The 12,289-nt window shown below is 40.3% G+C and overlaps 2 protein-coding genes across 2 annotated transcripts in view; one reads left to right on the forward strand and one right to left on the reverse strand.

The window, feature by feature from the left end:
* The window catches only part of LOC133345555 (conopressin/neurophysin-like), a 559,395-nt gene that overhangs the window by 463,069 nt on the left and 84,037 nt on the right, over nt 1–12,289 (forward strand). The gene's annotated exons all lie outside the window — the stretch shown is intronic.
* The window catches only part of LOC133345551 (dedicator of cytokinesis protein 1-like), a 209,175-nt gene that overhangs the window by 93,774 nt on the left and 103,112 nt on the right, over nt 1–12,289 (reverse strand). Inside the window, exons 29-30 of the mRNA XM_061556432.1 lie at nt 4,691–4,789; nt 1,319–1,413 (exon numbers count right to left, since the gene is read on the reverse strand). Of these exons, the coding sequence (XP_061412416.1) occupies nt 1,319–1,413; nt 4,691–4,789 (194 nt within the window). The remainder of the gene's footprint in view (nt 1–1,318; nt 1,414–4,690; nt 4,790–12,289) is intronic.

Below are 12,289 nucleotides of genomic sequence, written 5' to 3' on the forward strand. Positions count from 1 at the left end.
GGATTCATATTCTTGGTTCTTTCGGTAAAGTCACGTAGAAGGGAAATAATAAAATAATAATAAGATAAAATTCTCACGACGTTTCGGCCACAACGCAAGCAGCCGTCCTCACGACGTTTCTACGTGACTTTACCGAAAGAACCAAGAATAGGTCACCATGTACATCCATCAAAATTGTCACACAGACGGAACAAAAGGAACATGCTTAAATGCTTCCTGAAAATAATTCCACGCTTTAAAAAAATTTATGTTATTAAAGTGCATCTCTCATTATTGTTATTCTATAACAGATAAGCTAGAAGGCAGCCAGGCAGTGAGCAGGCGCCAACAATTGCCAAAGCTCTGCCGTCATCTTTATATTAAGATGTTTTCAGCCAATCCATGAGTGTTTAAACACGTGGGAGAAAACCGGAGCGAGTGGAGAAAACCAATGAAAATAATTCCACCCTTTAAAAAATGTTATGTTATTAAAGTGCATCTCCCATTATTGTTATTCTATAACTGGCATCGACCACGGCGGCTTCTTAACACAGCTGTGCACGAATACCACATTTGTATTGCTCATATCGGCATTCATGAACACCCAGACATTCAACACTATCCCTTGTCAAGTGTAAATTGCTTAAAAATAATTTTAACGTGTGCCATTGTATCCTTACGTAAACATCCAAAGATTATGGAATTGTTCTTTTAAAAAATTACACGAACAGACGAGTTAATAACGGTGGGGATTTCCGAAAAATACATTTTTTTGAACGAAATAATTGTCATTATCCTAGAGTGCTTTAAACTGTTACCATTTCCTATAATGCTATAATAGCCTACGCGCATAGCGGATGTGTCAATGAATAGATTTGATACACGTTACTGAGCAGGCAGCACATTATGAGTGGCAATGATATTGTCATATTATAAGCCGTACTTGATGAATTGCTGTTGTAATGGAAAAAGGCAATGTGCATAAACGCTTCGCTCGAATTTGATTAAAATCCGCGAAAGATGGGGCATTTTGGAAATCTTCACATGGGAATATGAGATGTTAATAAGAATACGGCATGTAATTCCACATGTAAATCCACTGTTGGATGTCTAAGACCAGTAGCCCTGGCTGGGATTCAAACTTTGGCAACAGGTTCACAGTGCAGTCTTTGAACCGTTACACTAGTGCTTCCCCCACAGATGATATATCTCAATGTAAGGTGTTGTTAATTGAATGTACAAAACGCTGGACACAAATGCCATGACTAATCTATTTAGCATATATCTTGTTTACTTAAAACATTGTTGTTTACTTAAAACATGTATATTGGGACAGTACCTGTTCTGCATCATGTGCATGATAACCCAGTCGGAAAGGTACACATTCTTTCCAATCAGGTCTTTAAACATGATGAAAGTCTCCATGAGAAAATCCTGCAAACAATCAAGCACATATTTGCTATGATTATTGAACTGTGAAGAATGTTAGAGTACAACTTCATCTTAAAAGAAAACGGAGCAATATATACGCGCTCATTTATATGCATACTTTGATATTGCCTGTATTTAAACAACAGTTAATCTATACCATCTTTGTTCAGCTAATTCCGCAAACATAATAATTTCAACTTGTAACGTGCACAGTATTGTTCGTTCTCGTGGAGAGAGAGTGACTCAGAGGCGCGAGGAACCGCAGATAAGCCAGAAGGCAGCCAGGCAGTGAGCAGGCGCCAACAATTGCCAAAGCTCTGCAGTCATCTTTATATTAAGATGTTTTCAGCAAATCCATGAGCGTTTAAACACGTGGGAGCAAACCGGAGCGAGTGGAGAAAACCAATGCGTGCATGGGGGCAAAAGACTATCCCATATATAAGGGACAGATGACAGTCTGCACTTTTCTGGGCCGCATTGTCCTGGCAAGCCAGGGTATGGCACGTCACGGTAAGGGACTTTCACAATATTACCATGATCCGCCAACTGTCACATCAGCACTGCTGAATTACAGGCATGCGTCGCCATTGCCCGACAGTGGTGGGACACGTTGAAGCGTTTTATAGAACAACAAGTAGCTACTGGGTATGAAAATATTACTCAATACTTGTACTGAAAACGTGTAAGCCTCTCCGTTTAACGTTGTTTCCTGATCAAATAAGCATTGATTTGAGGCAGAATCCTTTGCCTATTTGCAGCCCTGATCCAGTGGTAGAAATTCCACATTCCGTTTGACAGGAGTCAAGTCTCTCCATAGGACAACCACTGTTGACGTCCCCACAAAGAGGAACTTATTTTATCGACCATGGAGGGATGATGGGCCGAGTCAACCCCCAACCAGGACTTGACATTGCGAGCCGCTGGCTCTATCACTGAGCTACCTGACTGTATGAGTCTGGAGGAAAGATAACATCAATATTACTCCTGTATTAGAGACGCTGAATTGGGATACAGTAGTATTAATTTAGATATCATGACACAGCATGGCTCTGCTATTTATTTAAATTATGATCATATTATTCTTGTTAACAAGACTGTGCAGCATTTATTTCCGTATTCAGAAAATGGTAATGTTTCATATTGAAGCGGGCTTTCACTGCTACGTTACAATGGACCTTTTAAAATCATCTAAGTACATTATACAAGGCTTCATCATGTGTACATCCATAAAAAAGAATGGGCACTGCAGGAGAATTTTCAAACAATCAGTCATATGGATTGAATTAACTTAAATTACATTAATGAGAGATTTAAATTCAACATAGTAAGGAAAGAGTTTGACTGGCTTTTTAATGAAAACAGATATTTTTTTTTTACTTGCATGCATTATGCTGCTTATTTAATTTTCCTCCTCTTGTATTTTTGCATTTAAAATATTCCGCGCTGTAAAGAACGGGAATTATTTTCATTCCATTCATCACATAATATAGAGCATTACAACGCTCATCTAAATTTTCACTCAGCCATACGGAACTCAATATCCTACTGGAACTGTATTATAGTATTATGGTGAAAAATAATGCAAATGCATTTCTAAGAAACACAATGTTTTTTTTCTTTCCTGAATACTAGTGAGTGTTGTCTTAGTAATTGGCATATCGAAGTGAGCTCTTGTTCACATGAGGATTGACGCAATGCTCATCTCTCGGATATGGCTGTGGGTTAGTGGTGGAAATTCCACATTCCTATGGTGGGGGTGAGTCTCTTCATGAACACCCACAAATGGCATAAGTAACCTCATACCAATAAAACTCACTCCAGCAAACCTTCGGGGCATTGCCATCTTTCCACATGTGCCAAACATTAGCTCCTTAGAAGCGTCTGTTTCTCCCCTTGTTTCTCTGGGTTCATTTTATCTGTGCATCATTAAGCAGAATACTGTGTCTTTATGCCTCGCAGCATCTCTCGTTGTTCGTGTCGTGATGTCTCTCCCTTTATCTATCTCTGAGCCGCTCTCTCTCCATGTCTGCACCCTGTGTACGTGTCTCTGTGTGCCTCTCCCTGTGTCTGTCACCATGGCCTTAACACCGCTGTCTGCACAGAGCCACACTTAGTATCGAGCGTGGTGGCTCTACATGGGGGCAGAAATGTGGCCATAGTCAGCGTGGATGTTACATAATTTCTAATGAAATATAACTCAAACATGTTAAGTGGCTGGCGACATCATTGTTAGGCTTGCGTGTGGCCAGTCACAAGGGTTGGAGAGGAAAGATAATTGCATCAATGAGCAAAGACATGTTCTCAGCACATTAATTATATTCCAACTTAGAAAATGATGGTAAAATTTCGCTCTGAACTGACATTGTGATTCATCAGAGTGTACAAATGTAGCTCCATGAATGGAATGAAATGAATTGTCCACACCTAATTGAGATGGTCGTATACAGGACTCAAGCTCCATTCAGAATACACAGCATGACATTTGAATGTTTTGAAGGTTGTTTTATTATCATTAGTCATGTTACCTTCATGAACATCGATGCAATATCGTTGTTCTTATTGCAACTAAGTTGGTGTTTCGAATGTTATGAAATATCGACTTGTATTAGATTAATAATGAAACACTATTTCACACATTTAAATGATACCTTCAAAGTTATAAGATGCACATTGCAGGATTCTACCAAAGTCTTGTATAAGAAAAAAACACACTTTAATTGACAAAAGATGCACTCGTGTGTGTGTGTATACATATACACTGTGGGGAGTGGTTGTGCAACAGTTAGCGCACTGCTCTACTAACCCGGCGACACAAATTCGATTCCTGCTCACGGTAAACTGTGATTTTAACTGATTCTGGGCCTCCGCTAGGTCGACTCGGCCTCAAATGAGTGGTTGGTTCAGCGTGTAAGCATCGCCAGTAAGGAGACAGCGGCGTGCCACCAACCCCTTCATGCGCCGTTCCGGCCTTCATCCGTGCTCGCTAAGAGCATTTGACTCAACAGTCTGTGAAGGCTATGTGGGGAGGGGGGCATCTTTGTCTTCTTGTTATATACACACACAAACCTGCTCAATCCATTGAGGATTGTGACTGAGCAGTACTTGAAATACTTGGCAAACAAGGATTGCACCAGGCAGTCACTCATAAACTAGGAGGTCATTCATTGAACAGCATGTTCAATCACCAGCCTTGGTATTATGGACCCGTTGAAAGCCACTGTTTGAACAGTTCACATTTCATCGCATACGCGTGCATACGCATTCAGCCGGACGGACTCACCACGAGGTCCTGCCGTGATTGGAATGTGTTGATGTAGTGCTGGTAGTGACCGTCTTCCATTTGCCTCAGCAGGGCAGTCATGCAGGCTACGAAGTGGCTCTGAAACATAACAAGCATCAGCTCAATGCTATTACTGTAGCACATACAATGTTACCATCTTCCACTCATTAAAATACACAAAACCGAGAGAATGCTATGTTTTTCTATAAAGAGCCGCAGGACATATTCAACCCCTTTACATACTTATTTAACTACTTAATTCTGTAAGATCTTGTTGAATGCTGCCGAATACAATTCATGGGATGAGAAAGAACATTATATAGAACATTACATGAAAGCTTAATCCGTGCATGAAACAGGAAAAAAATCAACTGCATTCTGCAAGTGGATGTACTATACTTTGATTCTAAATTCATAAAGAATGAAAGTCTAAATTCCCAAAGTATGGGAGTTGTGGGTGATTGGGTAATTGACAGTGTTGGGCATAGTAGTCTATAATAGAATGCAAGATAACATAAATAAAGTAAAAAAAATACTAAAATATTTCCAGATGAAATAATTTCTTCCATAATATTTTTAAGGGAGATCACGAACTGTAGTATGTGACTAACACTAACCTACATTGTCAGCAGACTACAGATGCCAACGTTACAAATATTTACCCAGATCATGCTGATGAATACACCCTCCTTACACATATGTATATATGTTGAACCTCTTTCACACCATACGTAGCCAAGTTTGCTGATCAAAGGTGCGGGGGAAGGACAACAAGCTAAACACAAAAAAACATTTGTAAAAAAATTGGTTTTCGATCTAGATTTAGAAGTGCATTGCTCCAGTAGCTTCCTAACATCGGAAGGGAGATTGTTGCGGATGTCCGCAGAAGCACATCTGAAAGCGCGCGATGCAGTGACCGTTTTTGTTCGACGGCCACCCAAAAGCTGCTGAGAGGATGACCGACGTTTGTGTGATGGTTTATGCTCTGTGACGAGATCAGCAAGGTATTTGTCAGTCAGACCCTGCATTGAGATGTGACCAGTGCCATTAAGGTGTATTTTGCATGTAGTAGGACACTAAAGTACGCAAGGAAAACCCGCGTAAGTGAGGGACAGCTCTCCACACTGGCATCTCCGTGCCTCCTAACATCCTCTCAAATATCAAGCTTGGAAAACCGTGAAGGTTACTCAAACCAACTTAGCGTCTGCAATCCAATGAGCGCAGGCACATTTAGCATAATATTTGTCATAGGAAATTGGCAGTATTGTTTGTTGTTGTTGAAAATATTTGGGATTGAACTTGGTATGCCATTTATAGTTGCACTAAATGGACAATTTAACCAAGCCGTGGCAAGTTCAAGGGGAGTCAAGCAGAATTGTGTTTATTTCTCCAGCTCAATTATTTTGTCAAGTGGAAACGGGCCATGTCATGAAATCAGAAACATGAGCAGCAGGGGTGTGATTACAGTGCTGTGGACATCAATTGGCTTCTTCTGAATCGAGTGGAGAGAACGTATGCAGAGACAACGAAATATCTGTACTCCGTTATCTAATGAATGCACAGAATGTGCGGTTGAGATTATGGCTTTATTGGGAAGGCATTACCGTCTCTAGCAATGTCGCGTGTTGCAATGCAGCGTTGTCAAATGAGCAAAATCTCAAGAGTACCACACATGTGCACTGTTGTCGCATTATCCAAGGTGGATGGAAGTTCGGTAAGCGTGCGCTGGTACCGAGCTCCGTGTAGAATCAAAGGAGGAGCCGTTGGTGTAATTTTAAAGTTGAGCCTTAAATGACTATCTGTCGCAATGTGCGTAAGCTTCACTGATGAAAGCAGGAGACGGGATACAGCACTGCAGAGGCAATATGTATGCGGTCAAGGGTGTACTCTCCACTTTGGTCGTAAATTTCACAAGAAATCCCATTGATGGGATTTGGGGTGTTTTGTACTTTGTTTTCAAAGCAGGGAGGATTTCCATCATGGTTCAGTGATGATGTGAAAGTATAAGAACAATGTTTTTGTTTTTATTACGCTTGAACCAATCATTCTGCTTTCCATTTTGCATGCAATAATGGTGAGTAAATACGACGAAAGGGTTCAGGTTATGACAGTACTGCTGCCACACATACTCTCATAGGATTGCGCACAGCTTTGATAGCATTAATATTCATGAATTGTACATCATAAACATTTGAAATGCAGCAGAAATATCTGTTGGGTTAATGTCACCTTGAGCATCTGATGTGCAATGCCTCGGTTTCTGTGTGGATATGTAAATCCGCATGAACACGAATACTAGTTCTCACTCGCATACAGTAAACACAAATACCTCTGCATGCATGGAATACAAACTGACCTTTAAGCTTCAAGACAATTGGTCGTGAATAAAATGAAAGAAAGAACATTGTCACTTTCCTTAAACATATGTGCAGCATATCTTTTCAGTACGTAACGTATTATCTCTGTGAGCACGTAAATTGCAAATGCCGATCACATCATCTCCTAAGCCCTTTCATTGCATCAAAGGGTGTAATTTATCAAAATGCTTTGATGTTTCCCGTCTACCGTAAGAAGAGTACTGTTGAACATTCTAATGATTAAAACAGTTTGTCACACTTTCAGCGCATTTATTTACACGCATACATATTTCTAGATTTGAAGCTTTCGTGACTGCAAGGATTCATACTCTTAGTTCTTTCGGTAAAGTCACGTAGGTAAAACATGATTTATTATTATTTTATTTTTTATTAATTTCATTTTTTACCTACGTGACTTTACCGAAAGAACTAAGAGTACGCATACATACGTTTATTTCATTTTTACTTTAGAGTAACATATGGTGTGTTGATTAAGGATGTACAGAAAGGGAAATCAACCAGGTAAACCACTTTTCAACAAAAACATTTCTATGGTTTTCACACATGATGACGATTGCTTCTGTTGCAATCGAAACGTCGTGAGAATTTTATTGTTTTATTTTTATTGTTTTATTATTTCCCTTCTACGTGACTTTACCGAAAGAACCAAGAATATGAATACAGGTAAACATGTTTAAAAAATTAGTCTGCATCATGATCGCAGTGTGCTGGCGAGCCTCACTGGCATGACAGGATATAATTTTTTCAAATATTTTTTTCTAATTTTTTTCTACGTGAATCTCAACATGTTGGCTGAACCGATGTTGTATTTTGAGTGCGGTACATGCCTACGAAGTATTTATAAACTCTTTCTAAAAATAAAGAGATGCTGCCCTGGTGTGCTGGTTAACACACTGGCCTTCCAATTCAGGGTCGTCAGCTCCACTTCGATATCCCTCTACGACAGCTGAAACGGTGTCGCAGGACGAATGGGTACACCAGTCCGTCAATCGACACGTTGCGTGTGGTCGGGCAAATAAATTCAAACAAACGTTTTATGAAAGCTGTACATGCTGCTCTTTGAAATAAGAAAAATATCCATTATCCTTGTGGTTGTGAATACCCCGGTGTTTTTGTGGCAATGAGGACTGGTGTTGAGCCTTTGACCAAACCCCACCCTCAATGCGCCCAATCTCATCAGACCTCGGTAGCTGAGCATGGTTGAGCGTGGATAGAGCTTGGATGCATAAAACAGTCGTTGCAGGCTGCTGTGAGGCTGCATTGTCAGCAGGTGGTAGTGTCGCAAAAAATCCACTGTTGTATTGCACTATGTCCCAACATCTACGCTCCCTGTCTTCACCAATCCGCACTGACGATTCTGGTGAAGTATGGTGATAGAGCACCTATTACCTGCATCGGGGAGGCCCTCAAATACATGTACATGTGCACATGAGACCAGGTGAAGCCAATTTAATGAATGCTAGTCACATTCAAAGCTAGTAAACATTGCATTTATTATATTGATTACAATGACCTTGGCAATAAGCAATCGCCAGTTAGGCCAAACATCTTAAAAATAAAGGATTCGCAAGTTTTAATTCCCAGTAAAATTAATTCATGTGCGTGTACTCAGTCCAATATATTCTGAAATGTAACGGTCTTGTGTAATAAACAGAGGAGGTAATATGAACAGATAACCAAAAGTTATTAACTGCAATTTTCCCCTTTAAATAAATAACTGAGCTAAAGTCTTATAGATTGAATGTTGCTTCCAAAACAAGTAAAAATGTATTTGTTTAGCCCGGTGAGACTTCAGGAGACCAGGATAGAGTCCAATTTGCTATAGTGATCTGGGGCAATAGTCTGCAAGTAGGGGGAAATTATTTCTATGCATTATTGCAATTGAGTAATTTGTGGGTAATTTTCTTATTTGGATGCTGACGCCAGCACACAATGGCCTGCTCTTACGAATACCATAAGGGGATCTTTAGATATTCACTGTGAAGCAGACGAAGCATATTATTACTGCGGTTATTACACCCAAAGTAATAACCAGGGCGGCTGCTGCATTAGAACCATGCACCTCTGCAACAAGCGATGAACAGCGCTAAACCATCTTCTTGGTTCTTTCGGTAAAGTCACGTAGAAGGAAAATAATAAAATAATAAAAATAAAACATAATAAAACAATTCTCACAACGTTTCGGCCACAACGCAAGCAGCCGTCTTCAGGTGGAGAACAGGTCTGTCGAGAAGGCAGAGTCTGAATGACAGACCTGTTCTCCACCTGAAGACGGCTGCTTGCGTTGTGGCCGAAACGTCGTGAGAATTATTTTATTGTTTTATTTTTATTATTTTATTATTTTCCTTCTACGTGACTTTACCGAAAGAACCAGGAAGATGAATCCCTGCAGTCACGAAAGCTTTAAAGTGCTAAACCAGTGGTGGGCAACCATGGACCTGCAGGCCTCACACGGCCCGTGGAAGTCCTCGTGGTGGCCTGGTCTCAGTGTCTCTAGGGTGGCACGTGGCATCATGATTTGTGCACAAGCACGATGATTTCAAGCTTGCGCCCCAATGAGGTGAAGGAGGGCCGCTCACGTGGCCCACTAGTTAGCGTTGGTTGCCTCTGACTGCCCTAAACATTCTGGGAATCAACCTCAGGTGGCCATTTAACACGTACGATTTTGTGACTTCAAAGTAAAAACAACATCAATTGGCACGTTTTGTTCGCGTGACAACTTGATTTGTTTGGCTGTATTGGGTGGAGGAGGGTGGCCAAATGTGAACTACCTCGGCTGATATGCAGGAGGCCGTGGGTTCGATCCCGACCCTGACGCCTGTATATTCAGAGTTTGCATGTTCTCCGTGTGGATTTTTATCCGGGTCCTCTGCTTTTCACCTCCACATTTAGAAACATGCCTTTTGGAGTATTTGGCTGCTATAAATGTCCACGTGATGATACGCCTCTTGGTTGAGCTATCATTTGTGGCCAGATCGCTTCTGAAAAAAAGAGCCATATTGCTCAGTGGGCCTTACCTCGTAATTGTTTTTTTTTTATAGTTTAGTACGGCGACATATATCTTCAAACAACGCAATCTAACAACAAAACAACGATTGTGAATCGGCTCGCCATATTCAGTGCAATGTGCTAACCCACCACGCCACCGCTCCAGGCACAACTACATATATAATGAAATTCAATGTGCGCACCAAAACATAATTGCGCACAATTGAACAAGTGCTAAACACTTCATATAGGTGCTTTCATAAGCAATACAATCAATTACATGTTTGTTTTCCAAAATAAAATGTAATGTATTTAATCCTTGGCGTTTAATGCAACACAAAACAGTCATAACACCATCAAATGATAGTGATAATTGTCATAAAACACCTCGATTCAATTTAACACATAGGCTTTCGATTCAAGATGGATAAGTCAACTCCATTTTCTAAGAAATGACTGTGTTAAGGATCATGTAATTTTCCATTCTGGGTGACTATATTTTTAGCATACAATTGACAATCAATTTACTCTAACAAAACATGTAGATAATACATTAATTCTTATTCATAAATTAAGTTCATTAGGTCATTGCAAAATAACAGGAAATACCTTTTTCTTTAAAGGAGAAACACACTGGAAATAGGCTGGTAAAGTCTCCCATGTATATAGTTATACCCTCAAGGCTTAGCTTGGCTGAATTATGTACCAATACCAAGTTTGAAAATTTTTTGGGGTTTTTCTTGTGTGCAATAATTGAAGCCATCAAACTGGCCATATGAAAAGCAAGGTACTTGCTGAAGCCCAAGGATTGAATACAGAAGGTCAGATGTCTGGCTTTTGGTATGCAATGCATATCGGCAGTTCCATGATCATGGACTTACTCGACCAATGCAGACAAATTACAAATGGCAATGACATGTTCTCAAAGAAACATTGCAACCATCATGCATTATAGGATCATATATAATAATAATAAATAACACAAAAAATAATGGTTATGTTTTGTTCAACATGTTCCGTATCTCAAGATGCAACTCTGTTACTGTCTAATACTCTAATTAATAACGAGCAATTTTTGTGAGACGTAAAATGTTAAGGTGCAGCCCTGCAATTGTTTGCTCATCCCACTGGCAGCACAAGGGCCTCCACCAGAGGCAACTGTCGAGAGCCCTCTGGGGGGTATGTGGCCCGACTCTTCCATGCTGGATGCACATCTCGGAAGAAGTGAGAAGAGCAGCTATACTTTACCCCAACACGCACGCAACCTGCTGATCGACTGCGGAATCATAATTTTAACTGCTGGTCGGACAGAGGTGGGAGATTTAAAAAGATAAAACGTGCACATTGTAGCAACTGCCGGTCTGGGAGATTAAATCGAGAGCTCGCGATCTCTGGATTGCAAGTCCAATGTGCTGACCATTACGGCGCAGCAGCATCCACATGTGTAGTACATAGGTATGTTTCAAATATATATGTTAAACATGTATTCTAAATAATGGAGTGTGTCGACAAAACAAATTCCATCCCCTGTGGCAATAAAAAGTCGAGGTGCAATGCAACCATTAATGTTTTAACAATAATAATTTAAATATACAACTGGCTTGAATCACCAGAACAGGAGCAGAATTTAACTACTGAATTGCACTGTTCTAAAGTCGTATGTATCACCAGCGAGTGTGCGACATCTGCTATCTTCAAACAGTCCCAAAGCAGCAACAGATGTGCATGAGAAAAGCTGTCTAACATGTGAGCCTATAATATTTTTCAACAACATGGCTTAAAGCAATAATGTCAACGTGAACATCATTGCTTAGGTGTCGACATCATATTACATTTCGATGCAACATTTGTTTCAATTTCACATGCCATGCAGATCGAAGTGTCTAATGTTAAACACACACACACAAATTCCCGACAACGACCTAAACTGATCTGGTGTCCCACTGCATGCATAGCAGAAACTACAGCCACTCTGTGAAAAGTGACAAATACCTGGGAGTGTCGATTAGAATAAATAAAGACAGTGAACAGCCTTCGGCTGACACAGATGGGAATCTTGGAAGGATGTCTGTGTGAGAATAAATGTTTAAACACTGGAAAGTTGTAATCGCACCTCCTATTAGCACGATTGGATACGTATGGTACGAAAGAAGTTCAACATACATACGTGCACACAATAGACACGTGTCATTGGGATGGCGACACGGGTTGTAACAGGGTGCAACAAAGTGAA

Source organism: Lethenteron reissneri, chromosome 22 (genome assembly GCF_015708825.2).
Source record: "Lethenteron reissneri isolate LAM-NWPU_2019-01 chromosome 22, ASM1570882v1, whole genome shotgun sequence".
Taxonomy (NCBI): Eukaryota; Metazoa; Chordata; class Hyperoartia; order Petromyzontiformes; family Petromyzontidae; genus Lethenteron; species Lethenteron reissneri.